The sequence below is a fragment of the Neodiprion fabricii genome, chromosome 2 (genome assembly GCF_021155785.1).
Source record: "Neodiprion fabricii isolate iyNeoFabr1 chromosome 2, iyNeoFabr1.1, whole genome shotgun sequence".
Taxonomy (NCBI): Eukaryota; Metazoa; Arthropoda; class Insecta; order Hymenoptera; family Diprionidae; genus Neodiprion; species Neodiprion fabricii.
The window spans coordinates 1,357,298-1,381,120 of record NC_060240.1 but is presented as its reverse complement, the minus strand read 5'-3'; the positions used below and the strand labels follow the sequence as shown (position 1 = coordinate 1,381,120).

The window sequence follows — 23,823 nt, the reverse complement described above, 5'->3', positions numbered from 1 at the left end:
GTTTCAGTTAAAAATCGTGTATCGTTCGGATACTACTTTTTGTCAAATGTTCAGCGGTACAAACTTTCCTGGGTTCCCGTTTTTCTTATTTTTTTTCTTTTAGTCGATGCTAACGAAGGTCCGTAAAAGTGACTTCGTCGGAATGCAACAAAGTGCGCATTTGCGAGAATAAGTGAGAGAGTGAGAGGGAACGAGACGAGAACTAACCGTTTTAAATTCTAATATGTGTAAAGCTGACACAACCAGTTGGGCACAACTAATCGAAACTTGTAAAGGTGTTTAGTGCTCGTTTGTAGCTAATCAGTCGCCGTAATCCCGATTTTGTTGCTCCACTCCGCTAGGTACAGATCGAGCTAGAATGAGCGCAAAAACGCGTGAACAAAATATTTTTACAATCACGGTATATTTCGTCGCTTATCAATTGCCATTGACTAAATTTTCGGCTAATCAGGACTACCGAATATCATCGCAACCCCTATTTCCGAGGATCTGTACCAAGCGGGGTGGTGTTTTGTCGCAGAGGTTGGAGCAACAAATTCGGCGGACTCTTTTTTCACAAGAATCAAAGTCGAAGCTTGACATTGAAATGGAATTTCGGCGTCATGCTCGGTACGATTATTCAAGGCACTTGGGGTGATTTTTTACGATGATATCTCGCCGTCCTGATTAGCATAATTGAACAACAATTAATAATCAGCAAAATACAGCACGCTTATCGGATATTTCCTCCGGCTTTATCCGTACCTATTCATCGTGACTGTTTGCTCGCGAACGGCCGGAGCAAAAAAATCGACGTTACGTCAACTAATTAGCAACAAAAAAAAAAAAAGAAAGCGCTAAATACCTGCACAGGTATATTTCGACTGGTTGATACCCAAGTGGTTGTGTCAGCTTCGTATGCGTCAAATTCCACCCACCTTTGTACATCGTAATACGGATGTTCAAGAGATATCCGATGCATATTCGCGTCATGCGCTACAGTATTATACGTGAAATACAGGCCGATACTCTACTACACTGTACAATACACCCTCATATTTGTACAATCAGGCGCAATCAGTGGCATTATATTAATATTTATACGTTCATCTGACACCACCGACGTGTTTCAGCCCTCGTGCGAAGCCTCACCTCCATCTCTATCTCTCTCTCTCTCTCTCTCTACATATATACATCTATCCATCTGTCTATCTCTCTTTCTCTATCTATCCATCTGCAGCAAGCCAATCAAAATCATTCGACTAGCATATCCCTTATGAATAATGTCTGTAATACACCCGTTATACGCTGCAAGCATGGAATACGCAGGTCCTAAACTGTGTTAAAAATGATTGTTGATTTACTACACATTTACCGTAGAAAACGGTTTAAACTTACGAAATCACGTTGCAAATTTACAAATTCGATGCAGCGATGTAAATTATTACGTATTTGTTGTAAATTTACGATAAAAATTTTTGACTTCGATAAAATTTGTAGGAAAAACACACAAAAAAAAAAAAAAGAAAAGTAATTTCAATTTTTTAAATTGTTTAGTAAATTTATTGTATTTGTAAATTAAATAAACGGCAAATGTATGGTGAATTCACTGTTCCGTTTACGAATAAAACTTCCAATACAGTGTAGGAAATTTTATACAGAAATTTTTAACAGTGTACGTATACCGGTGTTGCCAACCGTAAAGATCCTTGTTCAGATCTAAAGAAATTAAATTCCGTTCAAAGAAAGAAAATTTGTTTTCTCATTAATAGATATTATCGTTTAGGTTTGAATCTAAAGAGAATCCGTAGATCTCTGAACAAAATCTCAAAACCAGATACGAAATCTCTACATATGGTCTGTGAAATCGAAACAATATAGACTATTAATAATCAACCAATTTTAAGATTCTTGAAAAGAAATGTGCACCAGTTACGTCGACGTCTGTTTTAAAATTATGTCACTGATACAACGGTTTTCAGATTACAGTAAACCTCTCTTCCTACCTCTCTTATAGATATAAAGAGCAGCTTAACTGTGCAAGTACGAAGGTAAAATATAATATAATAGGCATAAGATGCAATGTGTGCAGCTCCTACCTATAATAGAATTATAGGTATTATGAGAGAGAAGAATAAATAAATATAACACACAAAGCTCGCATTCGCATTCCAACCGAAATACCGCGCCGCTTTTTCTACATAATATAGGTTACAATATCTTTACCGCCGTTCTCCGTTTGTCAAAACAGTAAAAACTGTTTATCATCTCCCCCCTTCCCGCCTTTCTTCACCATCGGCGAATCGCCGATGAATTATCACCGGATTATAAGCTCGATGATGAAAACGGAGAGAGGCGGAAAAAAAAATCATAAAAAAAATTGTATAAATATCTACACTTTACGTAACAACTACAACGTACAACTGAAGACGATCGAAACGCAAAATCACCCAACGAAGAAAAAAAATTGGATTACATTTCGACATGATCGTTGAGCCAATCATCGCATGATCGCAAAATTGTTAAGATACTGAAGTTAGCTACGTTAAAGTAACGAAACATCAGGGATAAATTCATTATTGCGCAATTTTTAATTCATTTCAGAATGACCCTCGATAAGTTGTCCTCGACAAAATACGAGTGCTTTTTGTTTATTAATTTTTTCGCCAAATTTTAGACAGTCTAAAATTTGCGAAGTAAAGTACTAACTTTGACTTCGGACATTATTTCATTTCTCAAACTTGGTCGCGATTTAACAAAAATCCTGAAATTTATTTCAGCTGTACACCGCTGGACTTTCAAAAGTTGTTTTAGACCTTTTGTTGACCTTTGACCTTAAATAACTTTTGAAAGAGTGGATTTATCGTAAAATCATAAAAGATCTTTTTTTTTTAGAGCGTTCGATTCTCTAAAAAAGTACGTTACGGTTTTATCGGTAGACTAATAACGCTTTGACGAGTTATATAAAATTCCAAAGTTTAGAAAATAAAAACAAATTTTCCCCTGTTATTTAAATGGAAAATAGAAAACCGCGATTAGACACATCTAAATATTAATATCAAGAGCTGAAACTTGGACAGCATAGACGTGAAAAAATAAGCACGATTGAAAAAAAAAAACCAAAAAAAAAAAAAAAAAAAAAAACTACAAAACACGAGTAATTTACTTAGTAAAATATAAAGCACGCCGGTGCAGAAGCAGGAGCAAAAGCGGCAGAAGCAAGCGAAAACGAAGAGAAGGCAAACACATTAAACATTCAAGGGGTATAATAACCTAACCTGCACCAAACGTGCGTTATGCACTATGCATATGCATCTAGGCGTAAATTGCACGCACGTAACTGTGTGACTGCATACTGTATACGTGTACCAACTGAGCCCTGTTATTATACGTGTAAAAGTGTACATAAACTGAGCCTCCTCTGCTATAGAGGTTGGTTACTCCTTTTCTCTTTACCCGGCGCATCTCATCGTGCGTATGCAGGTACATCTCGTATATCTTATAGTCTGCGACAACGATTTGAGGACGATATTATTACGAGGATTGGTGCAGTTTCAATGTTATTTATCGCATTCGTCAACTCTGTTAGATGAATGGTTATATAGAATGGCTTGGTGTTAAATTGAAAGGCGAAAAATTGGCGAGGGTGAAGTTTTCAAACATGCGAAAATCTAATTCGTAGAAGTAATCGAAATGCGACGAGTCCTCGGGGTATGGAAAATTGAAGAGATGGAAAGTCGAAGTACAAATAGACGATGTATAGAAAGTTGACATGGAACGTTAACTGATTAACTCAATTCCTCCGAAATGGTGTCTGAGAAGATACCTAAGCCTGTAGGATGTCAAAATTTTATAGGTAATCGCTTTCTCATTATCCAATAAGTTTACCTTCCTTGTATTGATCTTTAATTAATTTTTCCAAATAACCGATGTAACGTTTTTCATAACCTAAACATGTCGCGTAATCCAATCTAAACATTGTGATTAACATAATTCAATTAAAATTAAATCTTAAAAATCGTTTCTATCGTTCATCTAAGTATGTAGAAAATTGGGTAACGAAAAATTTTTTTTCTCCAAAACGTTGTCACTAACAAAGGTAATAGTCGAAACTAACCTACCTCGACGAATTGGAAATTTTGTACATTATTTTATGATTCTATTCCTGTACTCCTCGATACTTTTGACATTTTACACATTTATTTCAACACAATGCAAATTTCATCTATTCTTAAAAAATTTGATATTATAGCCTTTCTGTATTTCGATATCTTTAGTCTACACTCTCTAGCCCGATTTGGAAGAAATCATCATGATATTTACAATACAACGCGATGTTAGAGGATTTGGAGGAGCGTCGAGAACGACGACTTTGAACGATCAAGAGGCTAGAGAGCCACTCGTGGATCGGAACGGGAAAAGAGAGAGAGAGAGAGAGTTAAGGGGGCAAGAAGACAGGACTAAACAGGGGCGGTGTGGTGGATGTTGGGTGTGGAGGAGGACGCACACCGCCGCCCACGCCGTGAGGGGTGAACCGAACCAAGTAAAGCCAAGGAGAGGAGGGAGAGAGAGAGAGAAAAAGGGAAAAAAGAGAAAGAGAGAGAGAGAGGCAGGGTGCGCGTGAATAATATACGCGGCAGGAGGCATTAATTGACACGGAGTAAAAAGTATCGAGCGAAATTGTAATATCCGTGCCATGGGGCAGCGGCGGAGGCAGTTAGAGGAGGGTGTGTTGCATATACATGCCTGCAGAGCTGGGCGACTTGTATTGTACGTAGTGTCTGAATGTAGGTACAACAGCGAAAAGCCGCGGAGGAAATGTTTTACTAGCCTTAATTTCACTCCCTTCGTAGCCAATACGTCCGGGCAGTAAATTCAAAAGTTAGCCAGTCGAGGCGCCGCCACGCCCGCGGTCTGATGTTTCTGTTTTTAAACGCTCCGCGCGTCGACCACTCCGATCGCCTTGCTAATGTTTCGCGCCTACCGAGACGACCTTTGACCCCTGCCTTGCACCCTGCCAAGGAGCTCGATCTACAACCTTATCTGCACTTCTGTTAACCCTTTCGGTCGCAGAAGCCACTGCAGTGGCACTCTTTGTTTTTTATGATTATTTTTATCATTTTCTTTCATATTCCACGCAAAATCCTGAATTTTTTTACATTTTCAGGTAACAAAAATACTCGAACTTTGGAATGATTGAGATTTTTTGTGAATCCATAATTGTTTATAATTGTTATAAGTAAACATACGGAAAAAAAGAAAGGTATTTTCGTGAATTGTATGTATAAATTTTACCGAAAAATCCTAGTCGTTTTGGTGAATAGTATGAATCGCTTGGTCATCGGAAGTCGGATAATATCTGTATCAGGAATCAAAAACCAATCATCAGCTAAGAAAGGCGATCGATGTGATTACCGTCAAAATCGACTCACTTCAACCGGTCCCTTGATGTAAGAAACAAAGTTTGAAAACTTCGTCAAAACGACAAAGAATTGCGATTTGAATGAATTGCATCTAATTTTTTAAACTTCCTCGACAAAGAAACTGAGAACTACACGGTTGATTCGACGTTTTATCTCTCACTTGACGAATTTCGCGTTCAAACGGCCTGTGGTTGTAGTTCGAAAGAAACGAGGAGATCGCGACATCTGTGAGGGACGACGAGAGTTAAGAATAGCCGGTAAGAAAGGGCGCGGATATGCGACAGGCTCGAACGATAAGTCGGCATCCTTAATTCGTTTGTTTATTTATATTGTTACAGAGATATCTAGAAGGGTTGCACGGTGACGGATAACGGCGTCGTTTTCAGTTGATAATAAATAAAAATTGGAAAAAAAACCCGATCAGCTGAAACAGAGCGTGGACGAAGCCAGAAGCGATAAATAAATAAACATACCTATAAACTGACATTGACGACAAGAATATGAATAACGGTAGCGGGTAATATAATAGGTAGGGGGTTTTCAACTCACCAAAACGACGAAAGGGCCAAGCCGTGAAGAAACCGAATTCTTCCTAGATTTTTCTGGCGATAATTCTGCAATGAGAAATAAAGAAATGAACAAGCGTTCAAATAACGAAAGGACAAATAACAAACAAATAAAGAGGCGGAAAGAAATCTCAGCGGCGTCAATCGGCTCGACGCGGCGCGATAACATTACGAGGGGGGTCGGAGGGCGGGGGGCGAGAGGTTCGCACGCGACAACCACTTGTGGATTCGGATGGGGAGGGAGGCGTGATTTTACATCTAGTAGCGCCGGGTCAGAACAGAACGACGCCGAGGAGGCAGGCAGCATGTCGGAGGAGAGAAGAGAGAAAGCGAGAAAGAAAAAGAGAGAGAGCGAGAGAAAGAGAGACTGCCGTATAATAATGAAATAAACCGAGAAGCGGACGTGGGCGTGCTCGAGGACGGAAATTTCGCGTTTTCTTTTCTTTGCTTTTCACGGCGAAGAAGGGAGAGGGGCGAGAGAAAAATAAACAACATTGTCGCGGGCCGTGTCAACGCCATGTCAAATTTGTTTGGTCGTCGTCTCTGCGTGGGCGGGTTGGATGGATGCAGGTTGTATTGACCACCGCGATATTATAGCGACACGGAGATTAGATCGCGACATCGAGTATACGTTATTTGAAAAATTATCCAGGATTTTTCAACTTACCGGCGAACTGCGCTCACCACGAAACGATCTTCGCACCCTTAGATCCTCCTGGACGTTTAACTCGCCGGATTAACTCACCACACGACACTCTCTCGTCATCTCACAAGTGAACGAAAACACCACGCAATCACAGATCGATATACAACAAATGCAATTTCACGCGAGAGAACAACCGCGAATCGCGATCAGTTTGCCCTTTGCGTCGCTGATGTAGACAACTGCATGTACAATTGTACACATACGAACCAGTGCTGCCGTCCCACCATCGCACGTTTCGTTAGCCAGCCTGACGATGCGGACGAATCCGGAACTAAACAGCGACGCGGCATTTTCAACAACCTCGCATCGATCTCTCGGACACGTGATCCCCATTGCGTACCGCTGGGATTTCAAATAGTCGGCTAGCCGAGACGACTTCAACGGTTGATTACACTCGGATCTTCTTCGTTCTCACGAGGAAACCCACGGAACTGATATGAAATGGCGGTAAAAAGCCTTGAATAGCAGGAATCTCGTTACTTTACCGAAAACAACGTCAAATGCTCAGCGACGAGTGCGCCGCGTTGTACGCGACGTCGGCATCCCCCATCCCCGAATTTCCACCTGGCCTTGGCTCGGTCTAGTGCCAGTCTGCAGTACGATTCGTTCGGCAGTCTTGCCTGGTTTACTTCCCGCTGGTGCCCCGTAACAACGCGGTGTTGAAAGCCGGTGGTCCAGCATAGCTTGCACCTGTCGAAATGTCGGTTCGATCGGGAAAATCATCTACTATGTACTGAGTACGTCGACCGTTCTGTTTATACTCGTAGCACTGACCCTCCATTCACCAACTGCCCCAGTTACGAGTTATGTACTGCGGCTAGAACCAGACTCTAGGCACACCTCGGCCAATTTTCAAACGTATATTAATTACGTAACGAGCGTTCGACGTTAGTATCGCTGATAGTTAGCTTCTGTCTGACATAAGAGCGAGAGCTGTCCTTTCGAATAATGAACCTATAGCTTCGAGCGAAGCGGCGCGATTCTTTGGAGGTGGGACAGACAGCTAGCGATCAATACCGCGATGCAATTCGCGATCGCAGTACCTTCGAGGTGGTCGCCGCTACTCCGAGCGCTGAGAGAGTTGAACTCAATCTAATTCGGTTACCTACCTTACACGAGCCAATAATCTCTCCGCCCTCCTCTCCCCTCCTCCGTCCACCCGTCGTACGCTTGAATAACAGTGATTGCTAGTCGCGTGCGTATTTTCGGTGCGACACAGCGGTGATTGTCACGCATGTTTACGCATTCACGAATAAAAGTAAACAAAGCAGGATCACGCGTCCGTTGCGGCTCCGAGCCGATAAATTCATCCCCTAACAATAAGTGGCAACATCGGCGACCTTCTTTTGTCACTCAAATGTTAAAATACCCCTTTTATTGTTAGCCTGCAGCGTTCAGCTTGAGAGTTTCTTGCGAATGACGAGCCGGCGTCTGACTCACGGAAGGGGAAGCCACGAGTTACGACAGCTGTCATGGAAAACGTTAACCGGGATGCAGGTGCGTTTGACTGATTAGGTACACTGCTTTGGTTAACGTGTCGTGCTACAGTCACGGTTCACGCTTCTTTTGTCCGTGTATATTCTTTTATTCCTATCTTGTATAATTGGTTTTATTCCGATCCCTGTACTTCCAGCGTTATCAAAGCTCCTCGCCTCCTTGGAAAAGAACAAGGCGGAACTGCCAAGCTGCACCGACGAAGAATTTGGCTTTCTGAGCGAACTGCTCAGGTCAAAAGAGCTCAATGCGCTGGTCAATGTTCACAACAAGATAACCAGCAACTCAAAGGATGACAAATTTTTTCCTGTACTCTCTAATGCCATGGATGTCGACATCGATGTTTTGGATCTACTATCGACAAGGACACATGTATCCGAAGACTGCAAGGAACTCTTTCATCTATTGCAGAAGCCTCATATCCAGGTAGGATGTCATAACTACATTTGTAAGGTAGACAAATCGGAAATCAAATATCCATGTATACCCTTCCTTTCCAAATATCAAGGCTTCGTGCGCGAATAAATTCAAGATCGAGGGGTGCAAAATTGTTAAACCTGTCCACTTTTCTTCTCGGGATTTTTAGTTTCTTGGTATTTTCAAAAATATTCCATTTGCAGGGCTTGCTGTGCGCTCACGACTCCGTTGCTCAAAAGGACTACTACCCAAGGCCGCCAGAAATACACGCGGAAGTCGACGAAGATGAAGAGTACGTCAAACTTGTACAGCTTGTTAAATCCGACGAGCCTTTGGTAAGTTCGATTACTTGATTTGCTGGGAATCGTTTAGTTTCAAAAGAATATAAAGAGGCGAGATTATAGTTAGGGTTCATTTATTGCGACTGCTTTTCTACTAAGAAGACGATGATACATTAGCTTTCTCTCTAAGAGAAACACAATTGTGATTGAAAAGCTAAATTATATTAACAAATATCTTTTATCATTGACAAACTTGCGTTGAAGTGTGGTGCTGAAGTTGAACCATTTGTGGTAAGTTCTTCACTGTGCTTTGGAAATGTTATTCTCGTTAATGAAAAAAAAAAAATATCTGAATCAAAATGTTTCAGAAATTTTGCTTTTCGTGTAGTTTTGTTTTACCAAAAATAAACTGGCCAATTTTTTTTTACCATTTGGCAACCTGATCGCATAAATATTTTACAGTACGTGCATTTTACAGTACGGTTTCGAAACCGTTGTGCTGCCAAGTTTATTACCCTTATAAACACAACATTTTACAGTCAATTTGAAAAATTCAAAGAATGCTTTGATAATATTGAACGATCGTTAAATTCTTGCGCTTCGAGAGACGAGTTGTGTTCTCTGATTTCACTCTGAGCTGCACAGTCAGCAGAAATAGTAACCGTCTGGTATGCCAGGCTCTTGTTCCAAGTGGAATGCTTGAATTTTAAAGCTGTTTCTCTTTTCGTTTATTCAATAGAATTCAATGCATGGATGGAAAAATATAAAACAAATAACCATACCTGTGCAGCTTGGTCAATCGCATATTATTTACTTGATTAAAGGCATCGCCTAACAAAATAACCCTATATATCAGATTCTATTTTTTTATAGGGGGCGACGATAAGAAACTGCGAAGAAACCGGCAAGATCATCTTTGTTCGGATAATGCTGGGAGGCGCAGCAGATAGATCTGGCGTTATTCACGCCGGCGACGAGATTTGCGAGGTGAATGGTATCAGCGTTGAAGGAAAGACACCGAGTTATGTGCTGGAAATTCTGGTGAGCACACTTTTTAAGATTTCGTGATATTTAATAAGTACACGTCTCTATTTTTGCAATGTTTTCTTTTTCTCTCATTTAGAAAAATACGAAAGGCACCATCTCGTTTGTGATTATTCCAGCGGATAGCAAGTCTGGCGTCAGGGAAAGCAAGGTAATGAGGTATATTCTCAAACGAAAGCTTGGAACGCCTTAAATTTCTGTTCTAATTTTAAACTGTGTATATGTTGAGCCTACAACTAGTTCTTAAATACTCATTCGCAGGTTCGTGTTCGGGCACATTTCTCATACACCGCGGCTGATGATCCTTTCATACCTTGCAAGGAAGCAGGCTTGGATTTTGTCAAGGGAGATGTACTTCATATTGTTAGTCAGGACGATTCTCATTGGTTGGTATCGTCGTCAGGCGAGAAAGGCTGAAACAAAAAACTCTAATTTTAGGACATTACTTCAATTTCTAAGTCCTGAAAACACGAATTAAAAAATGTCAGCAATTTCTCGAACTCCTCTATTCGCAAAATTGATAAAAACTCTACTGAATAATTATGATACAACATTGTATTTAAAGGTGGCAAGCACGACGTGAAGGCGATCGCAATATGCGAGCCGGTCTCATACCGAGCCGAGCCCTCCAGGAGCGAATCATCGTCTTACAGCGTCACATGAAGGAGCAGAATGACGAAACTGACAACATAAGTAAGTGGTACACGTTGCTGTCCTATTAATAGTTTGATTATTTAGATTTTGAAGATCTATAGGTATTTTTATTTATAGATGTATTTCAAAAAAAGACTCAGAACTTTGTAATAGTTTTATAAAACTGAGTGCATTCAAGTATGGATGTATATAATTTCATTATCCCCTGGTTTATTCTAGTTCTAATAAAACTTCTTGTATGTATAAAATATCAGCTGCAGTAGGTTAATGATCATTACCTTATTGTAGTCGAATGTGAAGGACGTGCTGCTGAATTATTATAGTACCTTTGGTGTTGCTTAAAAAGTTTTACAATCAAAATAGTTTCACCCGAGTGTTATTTCATTCGATCATCACAATTTGGTAAAGTTAAAGATTCTGTATTTCATACATGTGTGTGCCCGAATTTGTTACAGTTTGTTTGATCACTTTGACACGTTCGAAAAAGTCTTCCAAATATGTTTTGTTTCTATATAGGACATGAATTTTGGCTAACTAATATATTTTGCATTCCCCAGTTACAACGATGCTTGTTTGTGGATATAAATGCAGCAATCAATCCCCTGCTTCCTTGTTTCCTAACTCTATCGATGGAATTTATAATGAGAGGATAAAATAACGTTGAAGATATTTGAAAAAAAAAAACAATAATCGAGAACTACTCTTAACAACAATTAATCACCTCAGATCCCTAACATTCGATTAGGTCTGTGTTCTGTTCCAGTGCCTTTGCCTGCCCTGTGCCCTCGTCCCCAGACCTCCTCGCACGTCGTGTCCACAAAGTGCAACTTGCAAGCTCTTAAGACTAAAAAGATCATGTATGACGTGGCAGAAAACGATGACTTTGACCGCGAGGAGATGCCAACTTACGAGGAAGTCGCCAAGCTCTATCCGAGGCCCGGGTCCTACAGGCCCATCGTTCTTGTTGGGCCTCCTGGAGTCGGCAGGAACGAACTGAAGCGCAGACTCATTGCTACTGATCCAGAAAAATACAGGACGCCAATTCCCTGTGAGTATATTGAAGAAAATAAATTTGATTACCATTCTGCAAGCATGCCTCTGCCAGAAAATCAATGAAATAAACAAGCCAGCTTCTGAAGGTCCTCGGATTTTCGAAATTACAGATAACCCTAATTACAATTTTATATCTCCCGTAAACAAACTGTCTCTACTGTGTAACAAGCACGTTTATCAGTTTGATCCTTGCAATACCCCTCCCTGTATTGTATTTGTGAATTTTTAAATATAAACAAGTATTTTTTTTCCTTTTTTTGCTATCTTGTTATGTTAAGATTTTTTTATTCTATCAAAACTTTTTTTTTTCTTGTATCATTCGTGTATTAAGGGACTTCCCCTTTATTATGAATAAATAAGTAAATAAATAAATGACTCGAACAATTGTTTCCATCAAACAGACACTTCAAGACCGCCCAGACTTGGCGAGGTGAACGGCAAAGAGTATTTCTTCGTGACACGTGAAAGGATCACCGAAGACATAGCCTCTGGGAAGTTCGTAGAGTATGGAGAATATAAAGGAAATCTTTACGGCACAAGCAGGGAGAGTGTAGAGTCCCTGGTAAATGCCGGATACGTTTGTGTGCTCAGCCCGCATTACCAGGCGGTCAAGATGCTGCGGAATCCGCAGCTCAAGCCGTTCGTTATCTTCATCAAACCACCTAAATTCGAGATCCTTAAAGAAACTAGGAACGAAGCAAGGGCAAGATCCACATTCGACGAGAAAAACTCACGGGGTTTTACGGTACGGAAATGAGTAATGTCGGTCAACTCTACGATATTTTTCTCGCTTGTTTTAGCACGTTATTCCTCCTAATCGACACTGTTTCAGGACGACGAGTTCCACGAAATGATTCACCGCAGTGAGCGAATAGAATACCACTATTCTCATCATTTCGATGAAACTATCATCAATGCAGACCTGTCGATGGCTTTTGAGCAGCTCGTAAACGCAATTATAAGAGTAGAAACTGAACCCATGTGGGTTCCGGCCTCTTGGGTCCAGTGAGAAATTTTGGAACGAAGAAGCCCAAGTAGCAGAAGCAATCCGAAGAGATTGATACTGAGACGCGAAATCGAGCCGTTGCCGCAGCCTAATTGAGGTATCGTTTGAAAACAGCAAAATTTGGTGGCAGTGGTGGTGGTGGTAGAGAATTTAGAATTACTAAAATTGAGGATGGAAACGGGTTGAGTCACATCTTGAGAATAGTTCAAAAGTTCGATCGTCAGTTTGAAAAATGATTCTTCTCTGTACAGAAATTGAATTCGCTTGGAAGATGAGAAAAGTGATATTTTCTGCGAAATTTCTAGGCTGCTGGCGTGCGCGATTAATTGATCGGATTTATCATCGTATCCTGGATTTTTCTCACTATTTCAAGACATTTGCAAAAAGGGAAGAAAACGTAGTACACGTTTAACTAGACAAATACATATATATCGTATGGGAACATTCCATAACTTGAGGTTCGACAGAATCAGTGAAAGGGCGTTAAAATTAGAAACGTGCGAGATTAATTCTTTCAATTTACGAGATCGCCATTTGTTCGCGAGTTAACTAATTTTAAACGAATGCTGCGCTTAAAACATCGTTTTATAAATCAACGGTATGCTTAAAGTAATCCTAAGGTAACGTGTTGATATTACCAGCTGTGTTGAATCGTCTTGCAGTAAAAAGTTAACTAGTTGAGTAATTAACAAACTCATGCTAAACTCTTGTCGTTAGAATCTTCAATTATACCAATTGAATCATAACCCCATGAAAGAGTGTCAGGAAATTTTTGGGTACTTGATAATTTACCTATTTTCCCATCCAACTTTGCGTGTTAGAGCAGTTTGAACGGTAGCACGACGTTCCCGCATTATACGTATAGGTATTCAAATACGGATTAGTTGAGTCCGATGATCGCTTGTAACACATTATAAGAGAGTAAGGGGAGAAATATGAAAAACATTTACGTCGCGGTGTGTTTAACCAAATGCGAGATAAATTCATATTGTATTACTATTACCATCAGTACTATTATTATAATATAAATAATAATTAACTAACTCCATTGTTGTTGACTGTTGCCAAATGGATAGACAAAGAATTAAAACAATAATAATGTTAATAATAATAATAATATCCTACATTGTATTTTCCACTTGAAGTATAATTAGCTAATTGATGTTCATACATGCATAATGTGTCGCAGTATCGCTATTTTCCATACCAAACAATTCAAGAGGAACAAAAACCGATATTGCACCTTAATTAACTTCAAGTTTCGTCGGTATGACGGAATTCGTTGACTGTGAAACTCATCAATATATGCACGTTATCAATTGAAATATACAATTACAATTTCAAATATCTGACGTGTCTCGATTTCTCACTCTTCGGTTCGTTCTTCTCTTCAACCCCCAATCCCGAGCAATCTGTTATCTTCAAAATGCGCTACCATTCTTATTGTTACTGCTGTTGTAATTATTGTACTCATTGTGTTGTACCGCTCCACATTATAATTGAACCGATCGCATCTGTGACATATCGAGGGGGGGGGGGGGGGGGGGGGGATATAAGAAGGAGGCCTAATAATAGATGACCTAGACACAGTTGGCCCGTGGTTTACGGGCAAAGGCCTCCAACGACCCGTGACATGAAAAATTGAATAAACTTTCAAAATCGTTCAGCTGATACTCGTTGCATCTAAGCATGTGTCTCTTTGCACACATGTATCGACTATTCAAGCGCATAATTTGCATTACAAACACCGTAAGCTCTCAAGCTATTATAATTCATACTCGTGACACAATAGCGCGGCGGCCTTTCCCCTCGCGATCTTGAATAAAAATCAATAAGAAAAAAAGCAAAGAAAATACCAACTTCGCAATGCACGCACTGGCCGCAAGTTAATCGTTAATCGAGGCACGATACGGTCATTACAATGACAATTAGGTTTAAATTGAACGCGCGGCGAAAGAAGCGAAGTCCAATACGCGTTACGACTCTGATTGTGAGGCGTGTGTTTTCTTATCACCTCTATGTGAAGAATTTGAAAACGGTTACCCCTGGTAGCGATGGCCACTAAGCTAAAAGTGATCGATTAATCGGGTCCAAAAAAATAATCGTACGCGACTCGATTGAATCGGTAAAAATTAATCGATAATTTCGAATTTTTTTGAAATGGCGCGTACGATCCCAAAATTTTGTAAACAGCTTCTTTTATCGGCGGTAGCCGTTCAACTCGAAATCCCATAACACACAAAACCCCATTAGGATAAACGTCTTCAACAGTCTTCAGTCAAGGTATTAAAGCATATCAATTCTAAAGTATAGATCAAGCATGCACGGAAGAGATTGTCGACTTATGTAGAATAGTGAATGATAAGTGTGCAAACGAGAGAAAAAAAATTTCACGGAGCAAAGGCTCGCGTTGTATAATTACGCACGATCACGAAATGCGGCTGCAGACTATTCATAAGTAACCCATAACAATAAACGTAAACACACCGATATAATATTTGTATAAATATGATAACGATACAGTAACACAAACGAAAATTGTATTTACGTATGTTATTATTTTCGGCTCACAGTATAACGTACACAGGTACATACTTATACACGTATATTATATTAAGAAGAGAATGGGATGTACGGCAACATTATTTTTATCCAACATTCGTACTTGCATACGGTACGTGTAACGCGGATTGCGCAATTTGCGCATCTTAAAAGATGTTTATAAACTTGGAGCCGGGGGGCGGCGATTTGAACGCGCACCGTGATTCTCAGATGAAACCCACGTATGTACCTCAGTTCTCGATCCTAACCAATGCCAACTGTTGTGTATGGTTTACGAATCGAATAAGAACGTGTGCTTAACGTGCAGTTAAATTACACGCGCGTATGCTTACACGTACACATGGACGTGTAGGTATACAACTCGACTTTTGGCTGAAAATAAACCGAAACTAATTTTAAACCCGCATCCCGAGTTGTACGTAGGTACAACGTACGTGTATTTCCAACGTACGTCTGACGTACTTATGTGTGTACAGCTGTACACAGAAGAGGTTACGCATCGTCATCCGGAGAATCGAAACACTCAGGGATTGGCAGCAACAGTCTCGCATACTCGTGTACGCTTATTTTGGTTTCTCTTCTTTCTCCGATTTAGTAATAGGCCTCTGAGCGATCGCGTTAATCTACGCGATATAACCAGAGCTGCGTGAGAATTTATTATTATTATTATAAAAAAAAGACTAAACCCGGGAACTGTTGACTCTAAGATTATCTGTCTGAGGATATTCGATTAAGAATGATCAAGAATAATCGATTATTTTTCAAACTCGATTAATCGACCGATTCGATTATTTTTCCTCACAATCGGTTTTTGTTTTCTTACTCCCATGAACGACGCTATATGATTAGAGTCAATTATTATCATTGTCTTACATACTAATTGTAAGTACACTTATTTCATGTAACTAGTCAAAGATGAATGAATATTTTCACCTGAAATTGAATAATATTTCAAATGAAACTATAAATTATCAAAAGACTACGGGCTGAAGTTTGCGAAACTTTGGTACCATATGCACCGTTTGAAAATAAGAATACGAAATAATCGATTAATCGATTTCTTTTTACCGATTCAATCGAGTCGTGTTCGATTACTTCTTTGGACCCGATTAATGGAAGCATCGATTATCTTTAGCTTCTTGTTAGTGGCGATCGCTATATTCGATAGAAGACAAAATAGACTAAAATAAGATGAAAAAAAAAACGATGAAACAACCGTGAGAATACCTCTATTTTCTCACCAACGTGTATCACAAGCGTTATTTATGTACTCGCGATGCGATTTCTCCCTTTTTTTTCTCACCTCCTTTCTTCCTTCCAGCCTATGTATGTATAACTATACTAGCGTACAACACGCGGAGTTGTCGCCGGTTATAAATTATTACGACTCCCTTCTGCATATATTTTGGCAAACAACACATCTAGGCGTGCGCGACTCCGGCCACGGTCGCGATTTGAATATAGGTACATGTATTCAGACACGAGACATACCTACGTAAACGCATGGACGGATAGGTTACAGGCATACCTAACGTATTATACCTACACCCCGGTATTTATCTGCCTAATTAATATTCCTTCGATACAACGCCTCTCTCCGTTTCGTCCCTGGAACTCCTTGGTCGCCCCCCAAGGTCGACCCCTGGAAAACTCTCGGGGTCACCGCGATCCTATAACTTCCGATCTAGCCTTGCGGATAGCCAGCGGGTGGCTAAAGCGGGAAGAAAACCAATGTCCCATGATTCGATCTGATTCAATGCAATTAATGTACGACAGGTGAAAAATCATCTCGATGATAATATAATCCTACTCACACGCGGCTTTGAATGATGACACAGGTCGATGAAAGAAAAATATTTTTTTGTGGAGTGTCTATTGAGATGATACATTTGTATTCTATACATCGAATAATAACCAAAATCATTACTTATTACTCGTAAAGTTTGATTCTGTCTTTTTTACGATGATAAATAAGTCTTGAAGAGTTTTTGGTTGATAGCTAATATGGGTGCCTGTTCGAAAGAAAAAGGAAAACGTTTTCACCAAGACGTGATGGACTTTGTCGTTATTAACGTTATCAGGAGCAGTATAATTAGAGCACGATGGAAGATTACGTTTGGGGTTTGATACGAAAATGTCCGCACGAAGAAGAATAGAAGAAGTACGAAAAACATTCATTTTTAAACCTTGTTTATCAATTCTTCTACATTCCTAGCTTATTATTAATTATTATTTTTGAATAAATGTGATTTGAACGCAAAATTGAAGTTTGCGCGGTTATTATTTACAATAAATATTTCAGAAAATAGGTAATTTTTCTTCAAGCAAACTTTTGTCTGATCAAACAATTTTTTCATTTATTATTTACGTAGAAGAAATTAAAATTTGTTTTTTTTTTTCAAAAAATCACACAGCTACATGTATCACCGTAATTTCATGTTTTTCGCCATAGGTATACACATTTCCAAGTGATCAATATCGCGTCGTTGGCATTCTCTTGCGTAAACTCGACTCCACCTGCAGTTGCGGAAGAAGGAAAAGAAGAAGAAGAAAAAGATGAAGACGAGGGTGACGAAAGGAGAAGAAAAGAGGAAAGGGAGGAAGGAGAGGAAGGAAAATAACCATCCCAGATGTCTATTTCGGGAAAGGCGATATACGCACGTTGGAGTATAGGTACAATGTACTTGCATACCTACCAACCCAGCGCATCACGCGTGTGCTTCGCGAGCTTTATTTTGCTACACGGGCTATCGTAAATACTTGATACGCAGATGTGCGCAGAGTGAACCTACAACGTGACGAGTGAAGATTTAAATTTAACACGGTCGGTACAATACTCCCGCATCCTCGTGATGGACACTCGCGTGACTCCGGGGTCGAAAAGTCTGCCTGAAAATAGAACCATTTAGTTCGGAAAATTATGTAACTCAAGCTGCTGATGAAAGGTTTTATACACGCGGTACCTGCAGGCGTTCCTCGAGTTTAAAGCGTTGTTACAACGTCTATATTGCAGCCGATCGGCGCTTCTTTTAATTCAAGACTTACCTCGATTTCGAATGAAAATAACAAAAATATTTATCGAAACGCCGTCGTACATATTCGAACAATTTTCTCAGGTGCGGCGCGAGAATATCCGAGATTAATTAGAACCCGGCTTCGTGTTTTATCGATAATTTTACAATGGAGAGAATGTAGCTTGCCGCCTGGCTCGAGGCGAGGCACCTGTTCGCGGCAGGCACAATGGCAGCCCATTCAGGATTCTAATTATCCCAGCTAACGGTTGTTGGAAGTTAGAAATCGACTCTGGTTAAATGTGAGGACGTTAATTGTTGTAGAGAAACCGCGAAAGTGTGACGAAAGGAAGTCTACGAGGATGTAACACCTGTTATCTATGAAATGAATGTATAGACGAATTTTTTAAGCGTGAAGAATTCAAATTTCTGACTCTGTCCTTAACCCCTTAACAGTCAGGCGAAAATGAGACTTACGTGCCACTTTTGTGTTGCAAAAACAAAAAAAAAAATGTCGTGTACTTATCCTGTAATTCAGCGACCTAAAAAACTATGATTTACCAAATCGTAGTCAAATCGATGCAGTAAAAAGATGTTTTTTGTTTCCAATGCCTACATATATGCCATGACACCAAAGTGGTACGACGTTTTTCTGTCCATATGTTTCTGACACTGACAGTCAAGGGCTTAAAAAGGATGCATGTACTTATGCATATGCTTATGCCTGTAATTTTCAGATGAAATTAAAGAGCGTCATTGAAATATTGGTAAAACATTCGTCAAGGATTGAGCAACAAGTTTGACTACCCGAGAATTATTGTACAGAGATGTTATCACGAATCCCCTCGAATTAGGAACACATCCCTGGGTTGTCCGTTCTGTATTTTGTAATTAAGTGAAACATCATCCTTGAGGTTGGGATTTAGGACAAGCCGTGTAGCACACCGAGACCTACACGCGCCCGTAAAACGTGGGTAAAATGTAGCAACTAGTCGTGCATGGCGATTTAGTTATGCCGAGAATGGCAGGCGTGTGCCGGTAACAACCGTCTATAACAATCAGGCTCCTGTGTATATATGCAGTATGTATAAGCATGATTACCCAGCAGTCAGGGAGAAGTGGGTTGAGTGTAACTTTGCATATCTACACACCTATCCATCCATCCATCAATCTATCTATCTATCTATCGTGGCTTTATATCCTGCACGCCCATATTTACACGTGCTTGCGTGCCTACGTGCCTCGTGCGTGCGTGCGTGAGGAAACACGCGGCGGTGGTTGCGTAAAAAACGTCCGACACGCCATCGAAGAGGGTATAGTACTCACGGTACGGAACGCCAAGCATCCCCCCCATGCACGGCACGCCATGTGTCAAAAGGTTCGAGGTATGCGACGGTTGGGTGTTGCACTGAAATCATAATTAAACGGGCCAAAAGGAGGATAAACTTTCAAAGAACGAATAATAAATTGGACGTGATAAATTCATCCGCAGATGTCTGTACGACACCGAAACAAACTGGCGTTAACAGTCGGATGGTACGAGGAGCTAATCAGCTGTTACAATATTTTGGCACCGAGATCAAAAGAGGGCAGACGGCACAACTGTTCGTGATAAACCGCAGTTCGGACCCCGAGATGGGCGTGCGGTGCAACGTAGTTCGTGTTTAAACTTGGAGAAAGTCGATTGGGAAGTTTTATTCAGCAGGAACTAATGTGGATTCATCGGAGTCTCAAAAATCGGCACACCGTGTGCAGGAATTCTCGAATAGGAAACGTTTCATCGAGTTGTGACTAAAGTGCGAACCTTACGGATCATTTGGGTCACGGGGCTGATTAGAAATCACGAGTTCTTGACCTGTGAACCACGAGGGCCACGCTCCATAAGTCAAGGGCCTCGGGTCACCGGGTCGGGTTGAAGGAACATCGGGATCCTTGGAGAAATGCAAATCCTCGCAGGTTGAACAACGGTATAATAAACGTACATGCGGATAAATGAAGAGTCATGGATTTTTTAACCCTGGATTGAAGTCGAATTCGAGGAAATTTGAACGCCATAGTTATTCGAGAGAATTGAATACTCGACTAAAATATGCCCCACACTCCTGAGTCATCTGCAGTTGTGTCACCGAACTTGGCAGCGGTTACAACGAAGTCACAGCTAATTAAGTGGATCCAGGTTTATCAAACTTGGAAACTCAAGGAAAGGAGAGTACATATCTGAGTCGAAATTTAGCGCCTACTTTAAACCCTACGTAGGGTTCGTAAATTTTCATAAGAACGTTGAATGAATACAGTTGAAATGCGACACTTAATTTTCAAATGTTATTGAAACTTGTCAAAATGATGTCGGAATAGCCTTTGGATTATTCACTGTCAACACTTGAATGTCGCTGTAATAACATATCTATAAAGGAGGAGTGACTGGTTCAATGGAAGAGCTGTAGATTGAATGGCGTCAAAATATCATTCAATCGTTTACTGAGAGCGTTTAACTTTGAGGAGTTGGAGGTTCAATGTACGGTTCGTTCTCAAATTTCTAGAAGATAAAGGATCAATGTAGGATTTCTGGGTTCAGTTTCCTTCAAAGTAGGTTTATATGACCCACGATAGGGTCAAATTTAGGCGCTAAATTTCGACTCTGTTATATTCAGTTTCCGGAAGGGTGCAAAAGAAATCGAGGAGCCTATTCCCTAACCGGGATTCGATGTTCTAACCCGATAGGTAATAATTCGTTTTCTCGAGAATCGATAATTTATGGTACTGGAAGTACAAGGCGGCGTCGTATCCGCACCCTTGTTGAAGGAAAGGCGATATGACGTGTGTGCGGAGAGAGGGTTGTTTAGAGAGAGGGTCTACATACAGGCGCAGCACCTTGGTGCTAATCGCGCGTGCGTGTCGCGTGCGGCGGGCGCGAATTCCACCCTCGTAGACCAAGGGTAGACACCTCCGTACTTCCAGAGCTGCGAACAACAATCCAAAGTATCGCCCCTCAGACGCGGAGTGCCGCAGAGTCGCTCGCCCTCGTTGTCGGATTGAGGTTCCCTCGATTCCGTCTCTCGGAGTCTTCGGTTCTACGGTTACAGCACAGGTCTGCAAAATAATATTTTTTTTCAGCTGCATGGGATGTTTTCGGCAAATATTATGTTTTCGAGTGTGGTGAATCCAAAAATTACTTACATTTTCCGCCGTCACGTGCAGTATTCTTGCTAGATACAAGGTGTTTGCATAACAAAAAAAGCATAGCAATAATGAAAAACAAATTTAAACAAACAATTTCTTTACGAAATTTATTTAACAATCCGTGTTTATTCTTTTCGCCTATAACGAAACCTTTTCGTCTTCTCTTTTATACACCTCCGAAGACGCTTACGCTTTCCATTTTTTCTTTCCCTGGTTGTATTTATTCTTTACATCTCACTCTAATACACATTAAATGGAAGTAAGATATCACTTTTGCACAGGACTTTTAGAACCAAGAATAAGACACTAGATTTCGAGTTAAACGAGAGCTTCACTCTAAATGAAACTATAAACGCGAGTTGAAGCAAAAACCTTACGCGATGTAACTTTTTGAATACTTTTCCCTGTTTCAGTGAGTGAAAATCTATAATAAACGGTATAAAAAAAACCTGTGCACTTTTTTCGTTGCAGACCTGCGAGAGGGAAGACCTGAATCGTAACCGGCCTCCGTCGCGACTCTTCAACTCAATTACGCAATTGCCCTCGAAGCCTAACGCGATTACCATTCTCGTATTCAACGTCAACAATTTCGACGCGATGCGAAAGACAGTGGAAGACTCCTTTCTCTACAATACCTCAAGTTTCGGATGTTCGTTCACGGGAATCACGGAGCTTTCCTGAGACAATCATACAACCAACGGAGTCGTTGAAAGTTTTCTCGTATAAAAATTGTCCGATCGAATTAAGCAGTGCGGAGCTTGATTTATCGTCTACTCGGGTTGATTCGCAGCGCGCAATAAAAGCCGTTCGCGATCCAACCTCTACGGATGTTTGCACCGCAACGGAAGAGTGTTTATTATTGCCTCGGAGGCGCGAGAACGGCTAATTAGAAACGAAGCCGAAGCCCCTCGGGCTCGAATTATCTCGAGGTATTTACTCGATCCAGACGCCGTGCGGGTCGGCACCCATTGTACGCGCAGCTCTCAATCAATTGATCAAATTTGCTCAGCATTAGGGTAAACCTGTTATAACGTAAACTTTTGGCGATTTCGATGCACGTGACGTAGGAGGTGAAACGCGTAATGTCACATCGACGCGCGCAGTGCGTCCTCCGAAGTATAACAGGTGCTGCATCGAGACGCGCTTCGCTTATTTAAAAGGTCGAGATGGTCGTCAGCGGAGGAAGAATGAAGGAGAGGAACAGGTTCCTGCCTCCCGAGGGCTTCAATGATCAATTGAAAAGGGTAAGTCGTTCAACAATCCTTGCGTAAAGATCCACGGAGAATCTAGCCGTCGTAAAACAAGCGTGACCGTTCATTGCCATTGCCTGCCGTCTTGAAGGGTTTAACCTGGTCGCAGGAGGCCGAAATAAAGCGAGTTTTCGAGGATTTTTCATCACGTTGGGGTGACATTTAACTTCATTCTGATATTTTTTATTTGCGAAAATAATGATTTTTAAAGCTGATAGAGCCGATCTCCGGGAGTACATCTAAAAAGGCGTTTTGCGGTGATGAAGATATCTGTTGACCGGATCGTGTAAAATAAGAAAACAAAAACTATTTACTTAATGCGAGGTATTATCTGGTCTTTGATCGAAGGAATAGGGAAAATATTAATTTTTAACAAAACGGCGGGTTGACAAAAAAAAATTTCGATTTTCCATAAAAATTTTCACCTCAATTTGCTTATAAAATGAAAAATATTTACCGGCTAGAAAAAACCTTCGATCAAGGACTGAAAAATGTACCTATTCATGAAGCATGTGCAGAAATTTGAGACTGATCGGTTCAGCGGCTTCCGAAAAATCTTACCCACCGACTTTGAAAACATAGTTTTGAGAAAAACGCGTGCTAAGTTTCAAAAACACTTTCAAGCACTCCGGGGTGTGTTTGCAAATGTGCGCGTAACTTTGAGAGTATTTGTCGAATCGACATGAAATTTCCTGTGCATATACTCGAATGTATGTACATTAGGAAAATGAAAATAAAAAAAAAAAACCGTCGATTTGAAATCGACTGAAAACGGTAAAGATGCGTTGTTTCTCGAACTCGGACGTCATTCTCCCCACATTCAGGCTCTGGAATCAGTTTCCGTCGCGTGAAGCTTAATAATTGGCGTGCGCACGAATATCGCCTGGTAGGTTCGTACATAAAATAAGCTGTTTACACCCGATGTTGGTTCTCAAAAGAACCAGGGCTCGACCGAGACGATCGTCCAGCGACGGAGCGCGACTGCGAGGTTTCAGGAAAATTAAAATATTCAATTTCCAATAAAAAACCTGGATCGATCCCGAGTCCAGGTCCCGAATCCTCTCCTATGATCGGCTGTAATCTTTCCTCAATCTTATCGGAAAAAAAAACGGAGCCTGGACGCAGGTTCGAGTCCTTGAATCGTGACCTCTGACCCCGGTGGTTTAGTTCCCGCTGATCTTGGCACGGAAGAAATCC

General features: G+C 40.7%; 2 protein-coding genes and 1 long non-coding RNA gene across 12 annotated transcripts in view; 2 read left to right on the top strand and 1 right to left on the bottom strand.

Moving 5' to 3' along the window:
- Positions 1 to 7,275: 7,275 nt before the first annotated feature.
- LOC124175348 (MAGUK p55 subfamily member 7-like) lies at positions 7,276 to 17,965 on the top strand. 7 transcript variants are annotated; one of them, XR_006869145.1, is made up of 13 exons: positions 7,276 to 7,411; positions 8,059 to 8,171; positions 8,308 to 8,594; positions 8,789 to 8,920; positions 9,131 to 9,157; positions 9,740 to 9,907; positions 9,990 to 10,061; positions 10,172 to 10,296; positions 10,476 to 10,603; positions 11,310 to 11,612; positions 12,019 to 12,362; positions 12,450 to 12,720; positions 17,638 to 17,965. XR_006869145.1 is itself a non-coding variant. In XM_046555510.1 (12 exons), exons 2-12 carry the CDS (start codon positions 8,147 to 8,149, stop codon positions 12,624 to 12,626), a joined length of 1,662 nt encoding a protein of 553 aa, XP_046411466.1. In that variant the 5' UTR covers positions 7,276 to 7,411; positions 8,059 to 8,146; the 3' UTR covers positions 12,627 to 13,970. The 7 variants fall into 7 exon arrangements, 6 of the variants coding, with proteins under 6 accessions (XP_046411466.1, XP_046411464.1, XP_046411463.1 ...); XM_046555510.1 differs by lacking the exon at positions 17,638 to 17,965 and having other exon boundaries at positions 11,436 to 11,612; positions 12,450 to 13,970; XM_046555508.1 differs by lacking the exon at positions 17,638 to 17,965 and having other exon boundaries at positions 11,328 to 11,612; positions 12,450 to 13,970.
- LOC124175385 overlaps positions 8,984 to 23,823 on the bottom strand; it is a 20,811-nt gene continuing 5,971 nt past the window's right edge. Inside the window, exons 2-6 of one of the 3 annotated variants that reach the window (XR_006869149.1) lie at positions 21,374 to 21,402; positions 21,057 to 21,286; positions 19,523 to 19,604; positions 11,474 to 11,610; positions 8,984 to 10,323 (exon numbers count right to left, since the gene is read on the bottom strand). This is a non-coding gene — a long non-coding RNA (uncharacterized LOC124175385). Of the gene's footprint in view, positions 10,324 to 11,473; positions 11,611 to 19,522; positions 19,605 to 21,056; positions 21,287 to 21,373; positions 21,852 to 23,823 lie in introns of those variants that run through there. The other 2 variants (XR_006869147.1, XR_006869148.1) reach the window with 2 other exon arrangements.
- Positions 22,298 to 23,823, top strand: part of LOC124175346 (SH3 and multiple ankyrin repeat domains protein 1-like) — a 16,462-nt gene continuing 14,936 nt past the window's right edge. For both annotated transcript variants that reach the window (XM_046555496.1, XM_046555495.1), the window contains exon 1: positions 22,298 to 22,620. In XM_046555496.1, coding sequence (XP_046411452.1) covers positions 22,543 to 22,620 — 78 coding nt within the window. In that variant the 5' untranslated portion in view covers positions 22,298 to 22,542. The remainder of the gene's footprint in view (positions 22,621 to 23,823) is intronic.

Bases quoted from the DNA above. Each gene is read 5' to 3' on its own strand.
- LOC124175348 (XM_046555507.1), top strand. From the start codon at position 8,147: ATGGAAAACGTTAACCGGGATGCAG. The intron at 10,604-11,309 runs GTAAGTGGTACA...ACATTCGATTAG, and splicing joins TGACGAAACTGACAACATAA to GTCTGTGTTCTGTTCCAGTG. The intron at 12,363-12,449 runs GTACGGAAATGA...ACACTGTTTCAG, and splicing joins AAAACTCACGGGGTTTTACG to GACGACGAGTTCCACGAAAT.